The following is a 26,540-nucleotide window of genomic DNA, read 5'->3' as shown; positions in this document are numbered from 1 at the left end:
GAATTGATTTCCACAGTTGCTCTAGCATACAAACTAAATTTCTCTTGGTTGGTTATAAAAACCACAGCTGGGTATAAATTCATATTTTCAGCATTATCTTGAAATTAATGTTAAAGCACATGAAAAAAATATTCTAAGTATGTATTGCATGCTTAATTTAGGGCTTCAGCTAAAGCTTAAGGAAAGCAAATTGTTATTACACTGCAAGTTTCTAAGTGAAAGCACGTTATTACTGATCTGAAGCTTCTTTGTTTTACTTGTTATTATTTTTTTTATCTGTTTTTGTTGATAGGTTTTCCGTACAGCTTTTGGCAAATTGTTATGATCAATAAGTTGATTAGTTCTTGGTTTTGCTATATGTTCACAGAGATGTTTCTGGTTATGATAAGAGTGGAATATCATTTCTGTTCTTTCAAATTAGATGATCCTGCTATAAATAGAAAAATCCTACCATTTTGTTATCTTTTGCTCCATCTTCCCCTCTCCCCCCCCCCCACCGCCCCCCGTTTTACAGTATGCTTTGTGATAATAGAGCAATGCTGTGTACCACAATTGATTGATGTAACTGTCAAAGATGTTTAACTCCTCTATGAATCGCTGATGCAATACAGTTTCATAGTAACTATAAAATAAAAAGTTAAGTACAGAAATCGGCTCCTTAGACATGTCTTTAAAGAAATTCTTTCTGTTACATAATCCCATGCCTCTGCCCTCCATGTTTGAGTTAGTTCAGTTGATTGAGCAGAAGTCACGATAGGCAATGTATGTTTTCAGGTCGTAATCACCTACCTCTGGTGGATTTGTGAACATTACCTTGGCCTCCGCTGTTCCTAGGAGTGTCAAAGTTATTGTACCTGCCCTTAGCAGAGATAAGAAAAAGGAATTCTGCAGAAATAAATTATTTCAGGCTTAGGGTTCACTTTTTTCAATTCAGATGGATGTTTTAGAGGACTGAAGTTGTGAAATTTATCTATTAGCACTGACTCCTATTCCCTCCCTGAACTGTGTTTTGTAGGATTAGAATATATGGATCTCCTTTCAGGTCCATATCTGTTTTGTTAGCACTTGATCTTATTTTACAGAATCTTTAGCTGGAGCTTAATTGAAGGTATCCTAAATTGAACATTTTGTCAGCATATAAAAATGCATGTCTGTAGAGAAATTCACTTTGACTACTTAGGATTTCCATACGGAGATATCTCCAGAAATGCAACTTTGTGGTGAAATGAGGTAAATCAATTCAATCTAGATTTTCTCTGAATAATAAAACAGTCTTACTGGAAGTCCTGTTAGATGGAATTATGATTATCAAGTCAGGTAGTCAGGAAGATTTCTTGTTAGGGTATGGCTGCAGGACTAACTAAAGTGTGGTTATTCCTGACTGAATAAAAGATTTCCAACCATTTCTGAAATGTAGGTTGCTTTTTTGAAAAGCCCTTCCCAAGAAGCTTGGACTGATTCATTAACTTTGAATAAATTCCTATGATGAATGAGGGAAATGAAGAGAAAGCACAAATAGCTTATTGAGCAAGACTCCTTGTATGTGGCTGGCTCCCTGCAGAGGCACGGGACTTGGATAGATGCATCTCTGGTATGTCATTGTAGATCCACCTGAGGCTTTGAAGGAGCAGAACCTTATCAGAAGGAGATCTTGCACTGGCCTCCTCTCTGCTGACACAATAGTTCAGATTTTCAGGTTTTTGTTTTTCCCCTTCTCCTTTTTCTCTCCGATAACTAGGTGGACAAATCTGCTGATCAGTTTTACTTTTATCCTTTGATGGGGTATAAGAATCACAGAATCACAGAATTGCCAGGGTTGGAAGGGACCTCAAGGATCATGAATCTCCAACCCCCAACATGATAGTGCCTAGAAATCTACTGTTTTACTACTCCTTTTGAATTTTTCTTATATGTATTCCTAATGCCTTGCCTAAAGTCACTCTCTGCAGTCACCTAATTCTCATGTTCTCTGTATTCTCCACATAGAACCATTTGTCAGTGATGCCTGATGCAAAATACTGAAAAAGGGTCTTTGCAACAAACAGGAAAGTTTGGCGAGCAGGGAGGGGGAGCAGTCTCTCCATCTGTGCACTCTGCAATAGGAAGAGAAAAGAATGGAGGTGAATGAGGGGAGATGAATGCTTTCCTGTACAGACTACCTTAAAAGACAGTGATTTCTAGGTGAAAGTTGGCAGTGCACATCTGCGCCATGTCTTATCTAGCCAAATCCTAGAAGTTGGGTTTATGAAGAAATCTGTTATGAGTAGTGCAGTTTGTAGAAGTCTGCCCACAGAAAGTGATTGGGACTGTGTTGGTATCAGAGAAGTGTGTTACTGTGCTGACTTTTCACTTTAAGTCTGTTTGGTATCTCAGCTCTTGATGCAAAATCTGGGAAACTGGAGGATCTTTCTTATTTTAATCAGAGAATTAAGCTTGTAAAGTTTGTTGAAGGTTTAAAGTGTGTAGATGTAAATATTCTCATCATACTTAGATTTTTTCTTGAGACACAATTTGTGCTTTTTCAAATGGTATCAAAATACACATATCCTGCAGTGTATGTGTCTGTTCCCAGGGATTAATTCCCTCACACCTGTAGCTGGAGGAATAACAAGCTCACTGCAGAAAACCAAATGGCCATAGTCACTTACGTTTGACTGGGCATTTTCAGACTCAGGCAGGTCAAAATGAGCAGAGATCACTACTGTTTGTGTGGCTGAGGATTCTTACAGTCTGTGGAATTTCGTGGCAATTACACAAATAACATGTGATTTCTGTGCATTTCCCTGTGCATTGCTGCTCTGCAAAAGGCAGTGAAAAAAAACATGCAAAAATTGTGTAAATAGTGTCTTGCTGAGGCTCTTCTCAATCCTACTTCTTTATGTTGTTCCATCTGCAACTTCCCAAATAACTGACAAAGACTTCAAATTACAAAAGTGAAGTAAATATGGGGTTGACATTTACTCTACACTTACGGGTTGTGATAAAGACATGTAGTCTTCATTCTGTTCATTTCTATAGTACAAAATGAGACATCTCATCTGAGTTTCCCAAGGACAGGTTCTTGTTTATAAATGGATAAAGCCATATGGTTGTGTAACACATGTGTCTAAGTAGACGTATTTATGGCAGACATGGGATTTTTTTTTTCCTCCATTTATGTAGACTTAAAGCCTGGATAAAAATAGAGTGCTTACTTTTTAGACACTGCACAGTGTCCTTTGGTCAACAGGTTACTTTATGCAAAAATTGTTTCTGCTTTACTGTACAGCAGTGTAGCATCCATAATAAAGGCCAAGGTTGGCAATGAGAAGGTCTGAACAGGAAAAGAAAACCTTTCCAAAAGGAAATATAAATTCTTTTTTTAAAAGGCTCTGGTTGACTTTCTCAAATTATAGCTGTATCCTTATCCTGACCCATTTTTCGGGTAAAAATAGGACCAAATTCTGACACGTTTTGTGATCCAGTATTCATTGTCTGATATTTTTGCTTTTAAGAGCAAGAACTACATTTGTCAATGTTCCTCTGAGTATCCTAGATCAGCATTTGGAATGTACGTATTTCAGGTGTGAATATTCAGCCAGAGCCTGACACGTTGTTCCAGTTACTTATTTGGTAAGTATTTTTGTATTGCTAGAAATCTCTGGATTCTTTTTACCAGCTGAAATATTTGCAGAGGATACTTCATCATTAAAAAACAGCATTATCGTGGATCCATTCTCAACCTTAGCAAATTGCAGTAGCACAACATCTGAAAAACATAATTTGATTCAAAACAACCTTGAATCACCAATGTGACTTTGAAGGGAGCCACCAGCAACATAAGATGATTCCACTACGGTTTTCACTCCATGAAAAGTGTGCTCAGTGTTTTGCAGTGCCATGCATGTTCTGATACGTGGCATACACCTGCACTGGCTCAATCAGCGGAAAATCAACCAAAACATGCTGAGATGCTGAGAGAAGTGCTTGAAGAAGTTGAAGAAATAGAGGTCATCTGATGTGAAGCTTCTAGGTATGCCCTTCTTTTTATCAACAGAATGACATAGTTCTTGAACAACTGATATTCTTTTACTGGATGTCTGAATGCAGATTTGTTTATCATATTTACTGCTTTCTTGTTGATAGAAGTTGAAGAAGGGAGATGAACAAAACATACAGGGTTCTTCATGTCTATACCCTTTTCCACCCTTTATATAAAGTGCAGTGGCATGGACATTCAGTGTAGTCCTAATGACATGGAAAAGTGAAAGACAAGGCCACAGGCTTGCAAATAAAAATTATTTACTCATTTGAAACTGGAAAGCAGGCAGTCAGTGCATTGCTTTGTAATTAGCTCCAGGAAATGGATGGTACTTGAACTATGTATTTATATCATGCCATTCATGTATTTGATCATCAATCTCACATCATATTTATGTTCTTGACCAGTCCAAATTAATCTGTGATAGAAAGAGACCTCTGTACTGTTTTTTGATGGCTTTTTCTGTTCTTTTTTTTTTTTTCATCTGTCTTAGCTGTGTGGATCATGAACATCCAGTCTGCAACAGTTCTTTGCTTGCTTCACAACTACTCTAGCAGCTCCATGCCCTTTTAGTTGCTCTTTGTCTCTTCTACTCAGAGGCACTGATGTGTGGATATTTCCTGACTCATTAGCGCATTTTATTTTTATAATAAATTAATTGAAATTGATTTTTTTTTTTAAAAGGAGGAGATGGTAAAAACTTGTGACACTGGAGCAGAGTAATAGAAAAACAAGTAGGTACTCAGGCTCAGTTCAGAGGAAAGAGTACTGCTCCCTTAATTGTCTTTCTCTTAAACATACCAAGGGATGTTATTCTTCCATTGTCCACACTCATTTTTACACTCTTCTTACCTTCATCTGCAAATGAAGTCCATTACTAAACTGAGATGCTTTCTTTATCTAATTTTAAAGTAGACCCTAAGTGTAGTCTTAAGAAAGCCAGCTCACATGATGTGCACTTTCAGGCTGTGCTGCTGTTTGTAACCTGTACATTATTTGATCTTATTATGGTGCCAGAGAAGAGCTAGTCCTGGAGATAGGTAGTATATTGCCTCATTTTTGCCCACTTCTAGTCATGTCAAGCCATATGAAAAGTAGCTTGAATCTGTGCTGAGGCTTTCATCTCAGTGTGGTTCTGGAATTTGGGCTGATGCAAGTGCTCTATGTGGGTTAGAGGTTTTATACTATTTTGTTATAAAGTCTTCAGATATTGGACTTGGAACAAACTGACATTCAGTTTTGAAACATTGGGGCTTAAGGGAAAAATAAAATTACTGTTGCTTTGTATACCTGAAGTGGATCAATGGCTTTGTTTTTATGTTTTTATTTGAAAGATATTATTCACTGGCTTCAGAGTGGGTGGATTCAGCTTCCTTCTGGATCCTAAGCAAGTCACCTCTGAGAGATCTTGTTTTCTGCTGGATCTATAGACAGCATGGAAGGGGAGAGCATCCATGATGTTGATTCTGAAGATGGATTTGGAGGTAAGGGCGCCTGTCCACTTCTGTTTTCATCCCAGATGGCTGGTTGCAGGGGAGCCATTATGACAATGGACCATGGAAGCCACAAAAAGCAAATCTAATAAAGATGTGTACAGTTCTTTCGTTGTACTGTGTAACTTTACAAGCAGTGAATAAAAGTGATTTTGAAAACAACTGTCTCCTAGAGGAAGTGGCACATCTGGGTGCTGCATGTACAAAGCATTGCTATTTGGAGCCTGAGATTTTCCAAACCCTAAGAATTTACAATAAAATTAAAGCCATCTAGCCCTTTCTCTATTTTTGTTTCTTTTTCTGTCTCTCACCTGCTGAGCAACTCTTATACATGCCATCTGTTTTGTTAATTTTTTTTAACTGGACTTTGAAAACTGCATGAAATGGCACTGACTTTCTTCTGTACCCACTAACACAACAACTGTCTTTGGTCAAAAATGCTAAATTCACTGTTGTGATTTATCACTTTAATAACAGGGAAAGCAGAGTTGATATTACATACTTCTACAGTCATGCTGATGTTTGTGTATCACACTAGGGAATTCCATGAGCTTTCAGACTGATGACGTACCTTTGTGCTACTGCATTTTCCTACCAATTTTTTTAATTCCTCGTTTTATAAAGCTTGTTGTGAGACTAACTGGGCAAACGCCTTCACGTGGTTTGTGGAGCACCTTCAACTGCCTACGTCAACTCACTTTTGAACTCAGAAGTCTAAATATTGTTGGAAGGAATGGGGTTCATTCCAAATGAAAGAAAGGTTAGAATAATGTGCAAATACAAGAGTTGGTGTGCTGTACATCTGTATGATGGCTTGGGTATTTTCTTGCAGTGAACACTGTAACAAGACTGGTGTTTTTTTTAGTAGATTGTACTGTGCTTCTACTGAGACACTCCCTTTCATGTTTAATATCTCTTTAATACTTTTCTTGGGCCCTAGCTGTATCATCAATACTACTTATTGAAGGAGCAAGTTATACTACCTTAGTGCTCTGAGTTTTCTTCATATTAATGAGTTGCCTCCAGCTGTTCTTCAAGCAGCCTAACATGCAAATATGTACACATTAAATTTGTTTTTTTTTACAGAAACCTTGGCAGTTCTGTGAAATAGCTGTTTTATCATAATAATTACTACTACAAGAACAGTATCAGTACTTATATTTAAGTAATACACTTCTGCTATGTGGGTAAAGGATAACAGCAGCATCCTCTCCTGCTTTCTGAGCATTTGTCATACCCTCTGCCAGAGTTTTTGAAACACTGCAACTGGAGCCATTGTCTGACCATTAGTGATTAGGGTACTTTTTCATTTTGTATCCTGTCTTGGGAACTAATTTCCTGGCCTTATCATTATGTCCTTCACTGAATCTCTGCTGCAGTACTGTATCTTTGTCATTTCTTTCATGCCTTTTTGTGCATGGAAAAATTCTTTCAGAGCTGAGGTCAGAGAAAAAAAATTGTATCCCAGCCCTCTTTTAGACTGACCTTTGCTGTTAAAATAATTTATTGTCCTTGATCTACATTTTCTAATTTGTATAGGCAAGACCGAGTGTGTGTGTGTGTGTGTGTGTACACAGAATGAATAAACATACTTCTGGCCCATTCTCCTGTCTTTCCTCTTCATTTCTGTGTTAAGAGATAAGCTCTTCAGAGGAAATTTACTGTGTTTTTGGGAAATTGTAATAATAAATCATCACTTAAACTGAAGTTTAATAAAATTATTGGTATGAGAACAAAATTTGATCCTGTATGTGAAAGGGATATATTTACAGCTGCGTGTCAGTATCTCCAGCATATATATATGTTGCCTTTTTAGACAATGTGTCTGCACAAGTAGTACTAAACACAGAGGACCATTTTGCACGTTCCAGAAAACAAGTGCTGTTGTCTGTGTGTGAATTATTAGCTAAAAGCTCAAATAAAAAAAGATTCCTTGCTTCGTACTCGTAAACAAAACAAAGGTATATCAAAACAAACTCAACTATCTCATTCTGAAAGTTGAAGTTATGGGGGTTATCCCTTCTGTTGTCCCTTCTATTATGATCTACCTTTCAAGTGCTGTTAGCTGATGGGTAAGGGAAACGTTGGAAGTTTTCTGCGTTTATAAAATCTAGAGAAACAGAATTCTCTTTGTCTTGCTTTTCCTGTTTCTGTTTGAGATAGAAAAATGGCAAAGATCTGCCAAGCTGGAGGATACTGCACTTTTTAACAGAATGATGTGAACTAAATAAAAGTGTGACTTCAAAACGAACCAACAACTCCACATTTTGAGAAGATAAAGAAGGGCCTTTGTTTAAGGTGTCTTCATACTTTCTGATTTGGGTACGTATGTATCAGTGGCATATAACAAAGTGCACGTACACCCTACATACTATAAATGCAGCTATACCTGGAGTTATGTACATACTGAGTACAAATGTTTATTTACAACTAGACTGATTTTATGTCTGAGTTCTGATACATCACAGACTTAAAACAGCTGTGCCTGATTTCAGCAACATGAGTAGAACTTGTCAAGCAATTTAGCAGTACAATGAAATTAATTCCAAAACCCAATTATGCTTTGTTATTTCGTATGTCTGTTCTCTGATGAAAGTGTTTCCTGTGACTGTAAACTCCCTGACAGGCTGCCTGAATTTGGGGGTCAGAGGTTCTTAAGAATTTTTTGTCTTTTTTCTGTTGGAGACAAATAAATCAGTAGGTTAAAATTCCCCTAACGCTTTTTATTTCATTGGTAGTTAGTATTTTCAGATTCAGGCCAGTAAAGGCCCCTCCCCTCATTTTAATACAAACAAGAATTTGGACTTCTGTGGGTGTGGGTGGCTGATGGCACTCTTTAGTATCAGTGGGAGCTCACTGGGAATGGTGCCTGTAGAGGTTAAGTAATTTAATCTGATGCTATGGAGTTATGTACTTCACTCACGTCTCTGGTTTAAAAGCAGCGTAGGTAGCTGTGCTGTAGGTCTTGTACTTGGTCCTCTTCACTTGATATATTACTTCATGGTAGGTTTTGAATTCCTTTTCAGTCAGTGCACAAAGAGTGATGGAGCTGGGTTTTTTCTTGGCCTATAAAGCCCAAACACAGTGAGCTTCATCTGCCTAAAAGAGCGTTGCTTTCCAGAAGCAGAAGGCCTTTTGCTGTTTTTCCTAGAGCAATATTCTGCTTCCTATATTTTTCTTGTAAACCTGATGCAGATTTTACAGGGTGTTGTCATTAAATGATTGTTTTTATTAGTAGCCATTTGACTACTTTGATGCGTTCATAAAAGTAGCCACTAACATGGGCAATGTAGAGTTAAATATATTTTGAGATGTTTCTTTAGAAACTTCTAATCTTTTTCAATATTGAGTGATAAGATTATTAATTAAAACTAAAGGTCAACATCTATTATTGCTCTGTTTCCATGACTTGATTTTTCAATATTTAATCCTATTTGTTTTGGCAGACAGTCTGCACTGGGTAGATCTATATGTTGAATCAATACCATAGCACACATTTTTTCTTGTTCACTGTATTTAATGAGAATCTGAAGATTTGCTGCTGCCCTTTGCAGTTGAAAGGTATGAATGGGGAAAGATTAGGGAGAGGTTAAATGACTTGTGTTGTTCTGTTGCATTGCTGATGTTACGTCAGGTCTGCTCTTAGCCTGGTGTTTTCACTTGTAGCTCTCGTTCAAGTACAAAATCCTTCCTGCATGCTAGCAAGGTTGCAAGTCAGTTGCTATGGTATTCAGCATTTTATGTAGCCAATCGGCTTGCTTTTCAGCCTAGAATAAGAAATCGGTCACGCAGACCAGAGCTGTAATCAAAAGAACAGCTATTGTTGGTGTGAAAATCTACAGAGGTTGGGAGAACAGCAGAATATGAGTTTTCAGAAAATACTGATAATAGTCATTGTTTATGGTGTATTTGCTACTGTATAACTAAATGCTAATAATAGCCATCATAACAGTAAATTTTCAGGATTATGATAAAAATTGAATCAGCGGACTAATTGCTGCATCTTGTTTTATCACTCTAAAGGCTTTGGTAAGACACAGCTAAAACTTACCAAGTATTTTTATCCTGTGGCCATTTTTGATTCCACTACAGCACATAGTACTCACGTTTCTCATTTTGTTACAAAATGGTAGTATGTTTCTGGCAGTCTGTTACTTGCTGATGGTAATTTACTAGATTCTGCTGCTTGTCTTCTGCTGTTTGGCTAATCAGAAAATTCTGGAATGCTGCAATGTAATATAGAATGGTTTTGAATGTCATAATGGAGCTGAGTGTTAGCGCAGTCATCCAAGGTCATAAGACAAGTTACTTGGATTGAAGTAACATTCTGATAGGTAATATCCAAAAAGGGAGGACAGATACCTCCCTAAGTCTTTTTACAGGCTTTTAAGAAACTCTTGTTTTCTTGTAGGTAGGTTTGTTCTCTTCCCTACTCTGTCCACAATTGTATCTGTAGGACAAACAGAAAACACTGCTGCTTTTAAAGAAAACTTCATCACTCTGAAGTCGTGGCTATACCACAAATACAACTTCTTCATTTCAATTTAGTGAAAACTCATATTTGTATCAATATATCAATGATTTCACTAGAAATCATGCTTGCAGAGAATACTACATACCAAAGGCCATCAAAAACCTAGACAACCAATTCTGACAGGTATGTGAAAACACATATTTGAATTTGGAAATAACTTTACAAAAAAAAAGTAACAATTTATTCTAAGAATAGTTTTTTATGTACTCTGTACAATATATTGGCACAATATCCTTGCCCAGTGGATAGCAGATTCTCCTAAGTCATGAGAGCTTTTGTTTTCTAAACCCACTGACAGTGAGCTCTGATACTTCTGCTCTCCCTGAGTAGGAAGAGAGTTATCAGGGGTTTGGTTAAGAATAGTAGCTGAATGATGAAGTTGAATCTTGGAGAGGCTTTTAATGATGCTGCCAATAAATGCTTAGGTGAGGTCTCCCAGTGGCAAAATGGTGTAAAGGAGAATGAATTTACTTGTTACTCAAATCACTGCAATCACTGATTGTATTAAAAAAGAATGAACATCTGAAATTCTTAAGCCAGAAAGTGTACAAGAGTGCTCAAAGTCTTGAAAGTACTTTCTGCATTGATCACTGCATTTATATACTATTGCAAGGAATTCTATGCAAGATATTAATTTTAGTAGCTTTTGGTTTCTCATCTTAATTGCAGATATATTCCTATATACTTTCACTTACAAATTGCCCTTTAATAATAATTGCCTTTGTCTACTTGCCACTCAGCTTTTGCATGGCGAGTTTTATGGGATGGGATTTCATTTAGAAAAGCCTTGTTTTTTTAAGGAAAGGGCAATGGAAGAGTTGGGAAGTGGATTTAAATTCAGTTAGAAAAACAATTCTCTTTGCGGATCTGGTGCTCAAAAACTTAGCTTGCTTCATTTGATGCTTTATTTACCTTTCACAGGCTATTCATTGCATACAATGATTCTTTTCAGGTTGTCACATATACCTCTGCCAGTGTTAATTATCATAGCCCTACTGCTTTTGGAAGTTATGCTGGAGTTATGATAAGTCTGCATTCCAATAGGACTTGCTTCATTTTTACCACAATAATTCTATGAGCTTGATTTGCATTCACTAGTTATTAAAAGTGCTGCTTTTAATAGCAGAGATGTAAGTAGAAGGTAAGCTCTGCCATGAGTAGGATGCATGCAGACACACCCCTGAGTGACTAAGTTGAATGGATTGCTGTTGTCTGGACTAAATTCACATAATGACAAATACCTTCATAAAAAGGTATTATCAGCAACTCATCTTTCTGAATTTTAAAGATCTAAAAATATAAATGTAAGCATGTGTAAGCATTGAAATCATTCTTCCATGTGTAATATTTTCTTTTTCCTATTCAGAACTTGCATCTATTTGCTTTTCAATATATCTTCTAGAAAAGAAAGGCTTTGGAAGAAAATTGAAAGAAACAAATTAAAATGAAAAATATATTTCCACAAGGTTCCACAAAATTATTCTTTTTGATGCTATACAGACTCGGGATGAGGGATTGATAGCTTGGTCTTCTCTGGTTTGAGTATTAATAAAATGGTTTCCTTAACTTTGTCTCCTTATGTTCTGATGACAGACATACAGTTTGCTTCTATGAAATAGAGCATTTTATTTTTAATGCTTGTGTGATTTGTTTTTCCTTTTTTCACTTTTTCAGTTTTCATGAAGAAGATCCTACCTTTCATTGAAAGAGAAGGGGCACCTGTTCTCTAGATCCTATAGACTGATGCTCTGGGGTCCATTTAAAATTTTGAGTGAATCAGCTCATTTCTTCTAAAAACTCTGCTTCAACAAGCATTCTGTTGAATGGTTTTTGATGGTGGGTGAATTGGTGAATCTGAGCTGAATCCCTTCAACGGCTGCACAAAGGGCTTCCTGTTACCTAGATCAGGAGTGAACTTTGGTACCTGTCTGGTAATTCAAGAAATAATTCTTACCTCCTTAGGATTAAGAGTTTGAGACAGGAAAATCACTTGAGTGTCTGCAAATTAAACAGGTGGAATTGAGCAGAAGAGTTGGAGAGTTCTGGGCTGAAGCTTTCGATTTACACTCTTAGAAGTTTGGGAGAGTCCATTGAGAAGGTATTTTTCTGTTATTGAAAGAGATTGAGAGAACAAGGTGCTTTCTTGCTTAATGGGGTCAACAGTTTTGTTCCTGCTTGAAAAATTAACCTTAGATGAGGAAAAATTTCACCTTTTTTTTGTCTTGAATTTCTTTGTTTTTTAGGGAAAGCTATAAGGAAGCTTGTGCGCAAGGCGACTGGTGGCATCTAGAATCCTCAGATTTCCTTGACTGAATCCATCTGGTTTTAGCCCTAAATATAGTAGACAAGCTGCACTGCTTGCACTGATAAATTTTATCTTCCAAATGATAGACCAAGGTACAGTCATGTATACTCACCATTTTTGATCTTATTTCACTCTTAATTCTGTTGCTTTTTGGATAGTTGTAACAGTATGGTTTGTCCCTATTGTTGTGGACTGTCTTTTTATCACCTGCATCCTACTAAAAGCATTCTTTAAAAAAAAAAAAAAAGATAAAGAAAAAAATTAAAAGAAACTTCTGGCTTGGCTCTGGCATTTGGTGCTGCCAGCTACTAACAAGTTTGCATCTTGGTGGTAAACTTACCCACTCCTGTGGTTTATCAGCTTGTCTGCAGAGGCAGGTAGACAGTGGGAGTGCTGGCAGGACAACTTTTTATGGTTTTACTATATATAGAAAAGAAAAAAAGTGAAAAAACAAAACCAAATGTCAACTCATTTTTTTTTTTTGGCATATATTTGCATTTACTTTGTTTACTCAGCAATTGTAAAAGGAAAACAGACTGTTCTAGCAGAGCATCGCTTTTGACTGTAAGGTGACAATTCTTATCAAAAGAAAAAATGGATCACTGTTATGTTAAGTGATAGTTAATCATTAGGTTTTTTATATCTGCTTTGGTATCTCAGATAGCTGTGACAATGAGCAAGCAATCTCAGGCCAGCTGGCCTGCATTCTGAGTCTAGAAATTCTCTTTGCTTTTATTTTCTGTAGGGGTACCCTCTGTCTCTTACCTGTGTCTCTTTTAAGCTATAGAGGAGGTGGTTTTGTTATCACAGATCATACTGGTTTCATGATGTTTTTTGAAGTGTTATTTCATGTGTTAAAGGACTTGTTTCCTCTGATATTCCTGTGGGTATCTACCAGAATATTTTGTTCTGCTTGGATAGTCCATGAGATCTAAAACGTAAGACTAATTCTTTTAAAATTGTTTGATCTGAGCATGACATAGATTGAATATTAATGCAGTTGCACAGAGGCTGTTAAAATTTTGATCATATTGGATATCGAATTGGAAAACTTTAAAGCTGTCAGCTTTTGGCTACAGGTGAAGGGGAGGAAGCTTCCTGGTTGTTTCTTCTCTGTTCTTCATGCTACATGTTGAACTGCAGCTGTTCCCAGCCTGTACCTTCAAATGTTGAGCCTCATCCTTACATTGGTGTGGTGCCTGGATACAAAATCTTCCAATGGTTTCTCCCTAATGCAGAATGCACTTGGGATAGCAGCTGGATCTGGGGTGGATGGTCATAAGCTGGGTTGGCTGGCATGTGCGACCTCTTGTGAACATTCAGATCTTGCTGAGGGAAATGCTACAGCAATCCCAGACTGATTCTATGGAGCATGACCGCAATAAAGAAGATTGCAGGTCACGCACAGAAGATTTGCTAGTTGCATGCAGCTTTCAAGCTGCTACATGAAATCTGTTTTCTGTTGTCTGGGAAAAAAGATACTAAAGTATGAATGCAGCTGGGGTTCAGGCTTGCAGAGCTGGTCTACAGATGGTTATCCTTCTGAATAGAATGCTGTTTAAATACATGTTCCTGCTGAGAGGCTAGTGAAAAGCTCCCATCATTCTCCTGTTTAATTAATACAATACAGCAAATAATTGAAGTATATGTCTGCCATTTCGATCAATAGCAATAGATTGAACCTTTGGCATACAGATAATAGGCAATTTTTTCTCTGTTATTAGTGGAGCCAGAAGATAAGGTTGCTGAGTTATGATACAATCTCTGATGACATTCAGCTGGCCTGTGGTGGTCAGTGTCAAATCCTTCCTGTCCTTCTCCATCCCTAGTGTTCCGTGATAAGTCTCAATGTCTATTGTGTATCTATCTATTTAGCAACTGGCAGGTCAAAGCATGTGGGTAGAGTAAATTCATTTTCTTTGTTCAAGGAAATTCTGGTATTATTTAATGCTGGTTATCAAAAGTATTACACTCCTCTATTTGCAGTCCGTGGGAAAAATCTGCCAAAAGAACTTCTGAACAGGAAAGACCTTGTGAGAGGTTTCTCATTCCCAGTGTGAACACCACATAGGGGAATGTCTGGGAGCTGGTGAAGGAAATTAGAGCTAATGATAGACTTTCGCTTAAGGTGCTGCTGCTTAATGCCTGTTGTGAGAAGAGGGAATGGGCCAGGCTCCCTCTAACAACATGCTGCAGTAAGAAAAGGGCTGTCGTGAGATGAGAGATTTCTGGTACTACAGTTTTGTAACAGTGGTAATAGACTGAAGATACGATTTTTAAATCCTGCTAATAAATGAAAGGGATTTAGTAATTACAGAATTTAAAGATACCAGGGACATTGAAAATGCGAAATGTAAAACATATACTGTAGGGAAGTGCACAAATGTTAGGGAAAGTTGGACGTTTGCTCATGTGTTTTCTTAGCTGCTTTTGTGTTTTTGTGTATCATTACAATTGAGTTTTACTTTAGCACAGTAGTAATTCAGTGAAGGAATAAATTTATAGAAGGTAATCTTCAAACTGTCATGGCAACTCAGTCTCTTATGTCACTGTTTTTGAGAGCTTGATCCAACTACTTTTCCTTTATTTTAGAAGTCTTCCTATATGACAAAAGATTTGTAATAACACATGAGATGCTGCAGCTAAATACTAGGGTGAGAGCATGACAATAATAAGCTCACATTAGCTCCAGTTCCTCAGCACAAAGGTCTGATGATAAGCATCATTGGAAGAAATGATGAGGATGCAGATTTGAATAGTTCAGTGAAAGAAATCGAAAAGGTGGGTTGGCAGAGAACTGGTTGTGCTACTCTATTGAATAGACAGTAAAGAGAGACCTTGCCATAAAGAGGTAAATAGCAAAGAAAGTTTAGGGCAGAGTGATGCAGTGAATAATAGAAAGTTATTTTCCATTTTCAACTATTGAAGAGATTTTATGGAGATAAAAAAAAATTGCTAACACAATCAAGCATGCAATACAGAAGGTAGGTCTGATCTGTGGAAGAGCATCCATATAACCATAGGTCTTTAACAAAAGGACCAAATGGATTTGTTGAACTGATGAGATGATGCTAAGTGGACAATGAGGCTACAGACCAGGAATAGGCAAAGCTTTAAATTCTGTTGAAATTAACAGCTGGAGCATGAATTTGGCACAGCAAAGTGTTTCGAAATGAGGTTTCAGTTCTTCACAACAATGGGCAGGAAAGAGGGCTGTTGTTATTCTTTTTTGCTCTATCCAAGAACTGTATATAATATGGTATTGTGTGGCATTTGCTTTTGTAGTGGTTCTTTTTATCTCACTGCATTGCCATCTAATAATACAGCAAACGTGGTCAGCAGCTGAAGTGGTGCTTCCTCAGCAGCAGCATACTGATCTGAACTTTTATGTACACTCAGCACTGCAACTCCATTGACCGCTTGCTCACAGTGCTGCTATTTAATGCTGCTGTAGCTGCTTCTGACAAGTTGATGTACTGGCACATCAGGAGCCTCTATTGGTACATCATGGGGAGTCAGGATGATCGGTAACTGTGTGCCCTTGCAGTGCAGTGGTTATAAATACACTTCATGAGGAGATCACTTCTTAGTCTTCAAGAGATATTTGCACATTTGTGTGTTACGGAGTGGTGCTAATGTGACCTGATAGTGCATAATTAAAGGTACCAAAAACCTGATGTGCTGTCACATGCCTCTAGATAGATTATGCAGTGCTGTGTTTTTTCATCATTAAAATGTGCAAGTTTAATAACTAAGAGGCTTACACACCTATGTGTTGTCCTTTTTTTTTTTTTTTTTCCTTTTTTCTTCTTTCTTCTTCTTTTTTTTGTTTTTAACAAAATATTAAAAAATGCACAGCCAGGAATTTCTCTGGGAAAACAATTCTGACTTTTGAAGAGAACAGAGAAAAGCTTTTAACCAACATTATTAGTTATCTTTTTAGAATATTCTTTTCTATTTTGAGTTCTTGTCTCCTTACCTATTTGTGTAATGAAGCCCTTAACTAGTTTACAGCAGCAATTAATGGAGATTAGTTTAAATATTAGCTTCAAAAAAAATTAATCTTCCACTGAGGTGAAGGACAGAAGTCATAATTAGACAGTCAATATAATAACTTGGTAGCACAATGTCTTCAAAGTTTTAAATACTAAGAAATGGCAGTCACTTTGAACAGCTGGTGTTATACCCTTATCTTAATATATTTAGGAATCTGAACAGCTAAGCTGACTTTTGTCTTCAGAAGTTGTATAGGATCTTTGCATGTAAATGTGTAACACGATGTCTGGCCGTATTCTAGCTTAGACAAATTCTGAAAAACAACTGCAATTGTTTTATTTAGCAGTTGTTTTTAAGCCTCCTTATACCTACACTTTACAACTTGTTACTTGCTAGGTTGCTAGTATAATTTAGATACATTGCTTTAATAATATTAGTAGATAATATACTGGGTTTTTTTTGTTTCTGTACATCTTTTCTGATTAATACAATGATTGAGACTAGAGAACAGGGGTAGGAAAGATAACAAAAGGAGCAAACAGCAAAAGTGAAAATAGAACACATGAAAACCTCAGGAGTCTTCCCCAGTGTAAAAATGAGCAAACCTCACATTGCTTCCTCTCCATTTCCCAGAAAAAATCAACATATACAAATATAAAGTAGTATCTCACAGAATCATAGAATCCTTAGAGTTGAAGGGTCCTCTGAAGGCCATCTAGTCCAACTCCCCTGCAATGAACAAGGACACCACATCTAGATCAGGTTGTTCAGGGCCTTATCCAGCCTCACACTGAAATCTCCAGGGATGGGTCATCAACCACATCACTCGGCAGCCTGTTCCTGTGCCTCACCACCCTCACTGTAAAAAATGTTTTCTTCTCTTACAATCTAAAACAGGTCTGATTCTGGAACTGGGTGTTCAGCTGTCCCCTTGTTATTGCTTCCTAATGCTATGTAATATTCTACTGAGGAGGTAAAATATCAAACCCTACAGGGTTATTGAAGGAGATCTGTATTCTTTCTCTTAAGTTTAATTAGGGATGTAGGACGTACTTACTAAGCTTTTACTCATTAAACTTTATGGCCAATAAATTTGAAAATGAGCGTTCATCTATAGTGCAGTTTTGGTACAGATTGCTCAGTAGAAAGGCAGTTAGGTTTTTGTCATCAGGATGTGTGCATGTATTCTTCCCTGTTGTTTCCTAGCATTTTAATGGAACATTTAATGTAAATTAATAACTCTGTAAGCTCACTATATCCAGTTATGCTTTTATGTTTAACATGCATTTTAAATAATGTTTTATGCTGCTTCTGCTGTGGTTAAAGTAAATTGGGATGTTGCCATGCTACTCAGTAGAACTATGGACCCTAAGGGCACTGGATTACGAAGTGGTGAAGTTAATTCACATTGTTTTCTGTAGCAATTAATTACAATTTCAACACAAAGCCCTTTAACGCAAACTTACCTGTTAATTGTAAAGTAACCCAAGTCCCAGGTTAAATAGTGGGCCATTGTTTGCTAAGTCTTTGAGCCATAGTGCACTCTACAGTGGTTGTATTTGTAATTGCACAAAGTCCACAAGCCCCTTATTTTCCTAGCACGTCGGGGTGCATTTCCTGACAGTGGTCACTTCCATAGAGCACAAGTGGGTCTCCTTGCAGCATCTTCTGCAGACTAATTTGTGCTACAGTTTTGGCATCAATATTTGCTGAAACCACACAGTTCTTGGGGCAGTCACACTGAAGTTGAGCTGTTACAGCACTCAGAATGTGGAAGAACAGAAAAAGAAAACAGAAATTGTGGAGTGGTTAGAAGACTATCATTGCACTGAGCATAGTATCTGTTTCCTGCTTTGCTGTTGCTACAGTTGCAGTGCAAGGGAAGCTCAAATTATGTTTTTAGGTACTATATATCCCTATCTTTCTTTCTTATCAATTGTTTAATTCTTAATCATTTGTAATAAAGTATTCAGCTATCTAGTCCACTGGATAATACTTAGCTGATCTGTTTCTCTACAACAGAAAGCTAAATCAAAACCTCTTCAGCTGCAGATAGCACAGTTGTGTTGCTCACTGGATTATTTAGCATTTGTTTCCTGTTGATAAACCAATAATATATTGGATTTTAATCCAGCTTGGAGAAAACTGTATGATAAACAAATGCATTATCTAGGAAAATGAGCACCATATTTAATAGCTTGGCTAACTGCTGTTATGAAACGATTTCATCAAAACTTTAATAGTTGTGGACCTCTTAAGGAAGCAGATAGGAGGCATGGAAAGAAAAGACTTCTGTAGAGACTTAGTTTGATTAAAATATTTTGGTAAAGAATCCTTAATTATTTTAAAGAAAGCCACAGTGGGGTCTTTTCTCCTGTGCAGATAAGAAACTGGGAAGTTTTCATATTGCATTCAAATGTGTGATGTGAAATGAATTAGTTATTAGCTGTATCTCCTTGGGACATATGCACTATAAATAGATTTTATAAGTCTATTACTTTATTTTGCTCTGTACTGTCTTGTTAAATTGCACGCCAGAATAAGAACGTCTCCAGTCCATTGAACGCTGAAGCCATATACAGAATATGATACAGATTTGGCTGTTTCAGATTGAGGTCTGTTTTTGTGGTGCACAAGCAAATGGAGGACACAGTGACCCCTGATTTTTTAGAGTGTCAGGAAAACAAAATACCTGTTGTTTGTATCACCTGTGATTGTTGTACAAAACAAGTAGAGGTTGGAATCTAGGTTTAATAATTTAATAAGATCTATAACGCTATCAGTAAGTGATTCCACAGCTCTACACTTGAACCATATTCCTACCAAACACTCCCAATAATAGTCCACAGCAACGGCACTGTCATCTGTTGTGCTCTGTGTCCCTGATCTCTTGACAGTATGTCACTTTCTGGCATCACAATATTTCTTCCAGTATCTGTTACATTAAGATTTAAGTTACCACCAGGCTGCCAGGACCAAGAGCTGAGTGAATATCTAAGGTGAAAGCTGGCCCTTGAGCAATTAGCATCAGTTCAGGGAGGCAAACGAGTGTGATTAGCTACTCCTCTCTTTATATTGTGGCGCAAAACATGTGCTCATTTGATTCCATCAATAAATTGTGTGAAACAAAATGCTTCGCATTGACTGCAAATTTTCTACGGGAGTGAGAAATAGTAAATACAGGTTTATAATGCTTTAAATATTTTCATGGTGTGTTTTAATTTGCTTGACTGATCTCGCGTAGTGCCTTGAAGGGAGATATAAATAGAATTATTATTATCCTTTTTGCCAGAATGACATTGACATCGGTTGGGATTCTGTTATGAACTGAATAGAGTAGCACCACTGAAGTAAAAAGACAGATTTGGTACCTTCTGTTTAAGTTGTCAGGGTTGACTGAATTCTCGTTTAATTCAAAATCCTGTTTTATAGCCTCTATTACAGTTTCCTGCCCCCTCCTCCAAGTCTCTTGTCTGGGGTGACAGAATGTAACCACAAATGCAGTTGCTTTATATGGATTCTTTTTTCTGTTTTATTGGATGTGGTTTTGATTTTGTTCTGTTTAAAGTAATAATCCATGTTGCTGTGTAGGCGTGTAAGCAGATCTTTCTGCTTCTCTTTGCTTGTAATGCAAGTCCTCGGGACTGGACCAAAAAAATGCCGATTCAATTTTAAAATGCAAATAGACTCCTCATCTCACATGGCTGGCAAACTTTCCCTTTTATCCCTCAGCCAACTTCTCTCCAGTCCACTGGTTCCCCTTCTCTGTGTCATGCTTGCTAACTTTTGCAGATTAATTTTTTATGAGAGATGCTACTGAAATGACTTTGGAGATTCACATAAATTATCTCTATAGCTTTTCCTTCACTCTTTGCTGTTGTGAAAGATTCAATAATGTTTCTCCAATGCTGCATAAATTCTCTAAGCCAATATTGAATGTTTTTCTAATTTGTGCATTAAGTAATTTCAACTTGGTGTTTTTTTTCAATGAAGTAAAATGTTAAATATGTTACGTAAATTTTAATCAAAGAGGGAGGTGAAAAAAGTATGGTACTTCTGTTTTGTTGTACACAATTATTAAAGCTCTGCAATGTAAATTGAGCAGAGCTCTGCCTGCCGAGAGGAGCTCTGACTGCTCCTAGGCCATTGTTCTCTCAGTGTGCAGGGGCAGCAGTTTCTGCTGCCCTTCATTAGCAGAAAATGGTGAAATGAGGCTTCGCTGTTTCCCTGCCTCACTCTGTTCCCACCCAAAGAAGAACAGACAGGGCAGCTTTTTCACTTTTTCACTAGATACCTGCCCTGAGTTCTGGAGAGTCTGAGCAGGAATTTATACTCATATAGGAAGAAATGAGATATGAGTGGCTGTGTCTGGTACTTGTTTCACTCTCTGAAGTCAGCAGGAAAGCACCATTTGTGTTGTAAAAAGTTTGCCTGCAAAACTAAGATGTGACTGCTGTCTATTTTGTTCTGCATCCTCTCATATTTTAATATCCTGGTAGAGTCTCCCAAATTATTTTCATGGTTAACGCGCTTCTAGCAAATCTGGGAAATAAATTGATTCTGATTTGTTGCAATTTTTTATTTTTATTTTTAAGAAATTAGATCTTATGTTTGGAGTAGCTGACATAAGGCCAAATTTGCCATCTAAGAATCTTACAGTTTGCTTTTGAGACAACAGAGTGAATAAAACAGAGCGTTTGTTTCTCTACTGAGTGTAGCTCCAACGCATTGCAGTTTATTTAAGGGTTTTCCAACACTTATGATTGGTAGGTAGTGGTGTATAGGTATGAAGGTTAATTAAATCAAGTGGTGAAGTTTGTAGAACAGGGAATGCTTCATTAAGCCCTGTGTGAATTAACTTGTACAATCTGTTCAGAATACCCCAAGTGCCATTCACTGAGACAGTGTAATTACAGCTTACACACATTTTCATTAGTTTGTGTTTCTTCTACTGTGGTTGACATGTATGTTGTCTTCACTGAAACCTTGGGTTAGAGGAGGGACTGCTCACTGGTGGGCATCTGAGCATACTGACATCCAGCAAATCATTTTTCCTTTGGGTTCTAAAATGTCTTATCCCAGATGTAATTAAGCTTGTAATTCATCAGCTGACACATTTCTTTTTTTTTCTCAAATTCCAGACCTAGCTGCAGTCTTGTGAAATAGCTGTTCTTATACACTTCTTTGCTTTAAACAGATGTGGACATGACAATTATCCTTATCCTTCTGCTAGCTTGTTTTTTTGTTTATTTTGTTTTGGTTTTGTTTTTTTTTTTAATGTAACATTCATGCATTTTTATCAAGGCAAGATGTCACAATAACCTAAGGTTGTAGTATTTTAGACATGTCTCTCTTTAATGACTATGAAATTTGGGCAACTATAGTATCTAGGTGCAGAGATATGAAGGCTTCAGTAAGAATTTAACCATATAGATTCCCAAGGGATTCTTTTAATAACAGTTTGCAATGCCAAAGAAGTGTGAATGCTCTTTGACTGAAGCGCTGTCACCAATTCAGGCAAATTTGCATCTCGATGTATGTTTAGTTGATTTTCAGAGAAGGACAGTTAAAGATTCAATCGTGATCACTGAAAATCGGACCAGATGTATGCACAAAAATCTTGTGAAGTCATGTGCACATACTTAGTATTGCCCTTCAGATAACTCCCATGGGTGTATTCAGGTGAGAGAAGTTAAAGATGAGAAAGCACTTGAAGATTCAAGTCTGCAGACAGAAAGCAGTATTAATGAAGATAATAAAAAACCTAGTGAGGGGGAATGAACAGTGACCTTTATTGCAGATCTCATCTGTAAATTATTTCTTTATGTTAAGAAAAAAACAGCATAAGTCCTTTGTGAAGTTTCTAGACTGATGCCAGTGAATACAGCTGGAAAGTAACAGAAGTAGCAATAAAGTCAACCTCCTGCTGTTCTATTAATACCTTTAAATATCTTTAGAGGTTTGTTTAAAATTTAGAGCCATGCCATGGGGTGTCCCACCTCTGCCAAGGGTTATCTTCTGCCACGTGGCCAGTGGACTCAAGCAGTGGTCTGAAAGTACAAGAGAATTTAGGATTTATGCATTTTACCTATTATTTCTTTTTGGTATCTGATCAAGTAATAATAAAACATTTCACAGAATCCTCCTGCCTGTATTTTCTCATGTCAAGAATTAGTGTCTTCAGATGATACCCTAAGTTGCTATCTGTGCTTTCTGGATTTTTGAAAGGATAGGATTGGTTTAGATGATCATTGCGGCCTTTTCCAACCTTAGTAATCATAGAATCATAGAATCACTTGAGTTGGAAGGGACCATCAGGTTGTCTACTCCAACTCTGACTCCCCTGCAATGATCAGGGACACTTACGGCTCCATCAAGGTGCTCAGAGCCCCATCCAGCCTGACATTTTGTGTCTCTAAGGATGAGGCATCTACCACCTCTCTGGGCAGCCCCTGTCACTGAAGGGTTCTGTGATTCTCTGATTTTTGGTGAGTTTTAGTTTTACATAATACATTTCATATAAGAGACATTCCAGAGGAAAGTTGGCAATAAAACATTTGAAATTATATCTGTATTTAAGTCAGCTCTTTGGCGTGTGAAATGTTATGCAGACATAGGCTGATGGAACTTCAGAACAGTATCTGAGAAAACCATCAAATCATCATTTCAAGAGTAGCATGTTTTGGAGCAGAACTCCCAGTCTTTGAGCACATCATGAAGAATTACAGGAAAGCAGATGAGGGAATGAAGGAATGCAAATATCATCCATTTGCACCAAGTCCAGAAGCAGGTCTTGATGCTGCTACAGAGAACAGATTGCAGAGCAGGCACATCATGCAGAGAAAAACATCTAGCATGACAGCTTGGGGTTTAGGCATAGTGTTGTGTAGATTTGTGTGTTCATGCTGGGAAGACTATTAGCAATGACACATAGGAGCTTTATATTAAAAAAAATACATATACATATATATATTTAAATTTTTGACCTTTGAAATAACGGGCTACACTGATTGAAGCTGTCTTCTGCTTGGATCAGTACAGCATACCTCGAGAGTTAGCTGTGTCTTATCAAAATAAAAGCCTTGTGTTATTTATTCGTATCAGTGCCACAAGAGCATGTGATGCCTTATAGGTGATTAAAATGAACATGCCACCAGAATCTCACTACTTAGACAGAGCACAGCAAGAGGTGACAAAAAAAAGGCAGATAAGTACAGGAAGCATGAGCATTGCAGTAGCAAAAGCTCATGAAAATGCTTTCATATTGCCATAAATGCTTCTACTTATTCCTCATGTATGTTTCCTCACTGCATGCTGCCTATGTGTCTTGCTGGTTATTTGATTTTCGGTTTTGCTAACATATTCTACTCATAGACTGTGGTCATGATTTGTTTCCCTTGAAGTCCCTGGAAGGAACTCCTAGCGATTTAAACAGTGTTGGAGCAACCTCACTAAACCAAGAATGGTAGAATGCAGTAGGGAAGAAGTTATAATCTTCTTTTAAAAGGAAATGTTTTTTAGAATGAATAATCACCCATGTAAATCATGTTGCTGAAGTAGTATGTGTAATGCTGTGTACAAAAATAGCATGTTTCATCTTGACTTCCCAAACACAGAGTTAAGAAGTTTGCTATTCTGAAACTGTCTCAGTTCATAAAACTCCAGTGATAATTAGTGCAGTGATTGATAAGATGCATGCATCTCACATGAATCTCTTGACCTCCTTCTGTCGGTGATTATTCCTGGGTTAAGTACTTAATGTGTAGAACATTGTTATCATTATTTTTAAATATGATTTTTTTTCATGTAAAGAAGACTCTTCCACCATAAGAACATTGCAAATGATTTCATTTGCACAAGTTGTGGTTTTGTCCTCTTTAATGTTTTGCCTACAGTGTTAAGACTCTTGCTGGTTTGCTCTTATCCTTCTGTTTTTTCTGTACCCCTTGTAGTAGTATTAACATTTCTTCAGAGTTTGTGTGTAATGTTTCATTATTCTAAAGGGATCCCATCAGCTTGACATGAATTCAAATCATTTTTAAAGTTGAGAATCCTTTAGATGAATGTGCTATTCTTTGAGAGGGTGTATTCTCAAATGCATAGCATCCTGAAAACAGGATAAATTTATGTTTCATGCTACAAAATGCAGAGAGCAAAGGGACAATATTGGTATTTTTGAGTAGCAAATAGTAGATCCTGCCTTGTATGCATTTATTTGTGTTTTAAACTTCACATGAAAGAGAACCACAGAAGTGGACGAAGACAATTTCCCTTTCTATCAAGATACCATTGGTTTCTGCTGAATGGATTTGAGGAGATTCCTTAACTATGCAGATATGCAGATAGGCCAGTCATGAGAGCTGCAGGAATATCTGTCTCAGTTTAAAATATTATAAAATCTTATTAATTTGTATCTTTTATGTCCCAAGTGGATACTCTTCAAAAAAATATATATATTACAGCTGATTTTTTTGGATAATAGATGTATAAGAAGCACCAAACAATATGAAAACATTAAGTGCGTCAAAGGGAAACAGATGTGTAATGAACTGTAATGAAATTTATTCACCTGTTTATGTGAATGCTGCACATGTTTGATGGATTTAACTATTTAATAAACAGCTTGCCCATGTGTTGCCAAGCAGTGGAGTAAATCCTAATAAGTCAGCTTAAGTAGAGCTATATTCACGAGTGTGACACTTAGTCTATTCACACCTTTGCAACTGGGTGAAAGTGTCAAAAAGATGTATTTTTGTAATACAAGGACCTCAATTCCTTTTGACATTATTTTCTGTAGCTCATTTTATATGCATATCTTTCTTTTATATTATCATCATGACGGTATTAATTTGGATGTGCAAATTAGCTCTTCATGATGTTGTCATGTCAGCATCTGGATTCAGGTTGTGCTGTTTCATAAGTACCACATCCTATTGCGTTTCATCAGAGTCCCCCTTTCCTAATCTAATTATTCACAAGGAACCTTGGGGATTGTGCTAATGGCTATCTGAAGCTGTAAAGAGTAATGAAAGTGGTTGTGTTACTGCTTTGCAATTAAATGTATATAGAATACCATTCATATAATTAAATTCAGAATTTTTGCCACTCTTTTCCTTCTTTATAGTATGTTAATTATTTCTTTTAAGTTAGAAAGAATGCTAATGGAGTTTAAGAGCTTTTTGCTAGTGTTGTGTTGTTTATAGTCATAGTTCATGCTGACTATTATTTTTAAAGGCATTCTGCAATTAAACAGCCAGTTGTGTGAACTGATTTTTATGAATTTTTCATGTTTTATTTGTGGAAGGATGGAGGATGTTGCTGGCTGATACAGAATTGGAACTGCTGGGCAACAGAGGGGGGTTGCTGTGTGCTTTCTGCCTAGTTTATGTCTCCTGGTTGGATCGGGTGCAATACACTTTATGCTGTGGCAGTAATGGGTATCGGCAGTCACTGCAATTTATAAGTTCAGCATGACCTTTGGTCTGGGCCTAGTTTTCTGTCTTTGTTCGTTTGTACTAAGTGTTTTGATGAATGAGAATGAAGTATTTAGATCAAGTAGTCAATATGTTTTATGCTGATAATTCCATATTAATAAATGCTGATGGTTAGCGTCTGTAAGGTCTGCTGGTAATCTGACTGAAATCAATGGCAGTTTTGCCTCATTTACTTCAGTGGGAACAAGAATGAGTCTTTAACCAGCAGAAAATTATAAACACCAATCTGCTCACGTGTCATTCAACACGAACGAAAGTTTTTATGGTGCTGTCAGGCTGAAAAAAATCCTTTTCTGATAACAAAGCTGTATTTAGCTGAGGTAATCCCTAGGTAGCCTGTTAGAGGTGTTCCAGCTTTGTTATTTCCAACAATAGGGAATGTGGCCACTTGCTGGTTTTACTTATTTAAGTAGTTGCTACTGCTCAAAATAGCATGTGAGACTGCTGTGCTGCTGAAATTCAGCTGTAGACAGCTTGCATTAGCCCAGTTATGTTGAATTTTATGTGAAATTCAGACTTTTATTTTAATGCTATGGAGTACATGATAGTACATACATTGTTCCCTTTTCCAGAATACCAGTGACAACTGTGATGATTCATAGCAATGAAGGGATTATGAAAGAATTCTCCATCTTTGATTAAGCAAAGATGGTGGAGGTCTCATCTTTGTTCTGGACTGCTTTCCATTTCCTAACCA

At 37.1% G+C, this 26,540-nt stretch overlaps 1 protein-coding gene across 12 annotated transcripts in view; it reads left to right on the top strand.

Moving 5' to 3' along the window:
• Positions 1 to 26,540, top strand: part of PPP2R2C (protein phosphatase 2 regulatory subunit Bgamma) — a 173,557-nt gene that overhangs the window by 78,888 nt on the left and 68,129 nt on the right. For 3 of the 12 annotated variants that reach the window (XM_090139685.1, XM_090139684.1, XM_090139686.1), the window contains exon 2: positions 12,292 to 12,445. The exons of 4 other annotated variants lie outside the window; for them this stretch is intronic. In XM_090139685.1, the coding sequence (XP_089995811.1) occupies positions 12,433 to 12,445 (13 nt within the window). In that variant the 5' untranslated portion in view covers positions 12,292 to 12,432. Of the gene's footprint in view, positions 1 to 5,441; positions 5,506 to 9,776; positions 9,849 to 9,925; positions 10,172 to 12,131; positions 12,147 to 12,291; positions 12,446 to 26,540 lie in introns of those variants that run through there. 5 more of the 12 variants (XM_031588358.2, XM_090139683.1, XM_090139687.1 and 2 more) reach the window with 5 other exon arrangements.

The sequence above is a fragment of the Phasianus colchicus genome, chromosome 4 (genome assembly GCF_987193195.1).
Source record: "Phasianus colchicus chromosome 4, bPhaCol1.hap1.1, whole genome shotgun sequence".
Taxonomy (NCBI): Eukaryota; Metazoa; Chordata; class Aves; order Galliformes; family Phasianidae; genus Phasianus; species Phasianus colchicus.
Note: the sequence above shows the minus strand (reverse complement) of the source record. Positions and strands in the feature narration are given on the sequence as shown.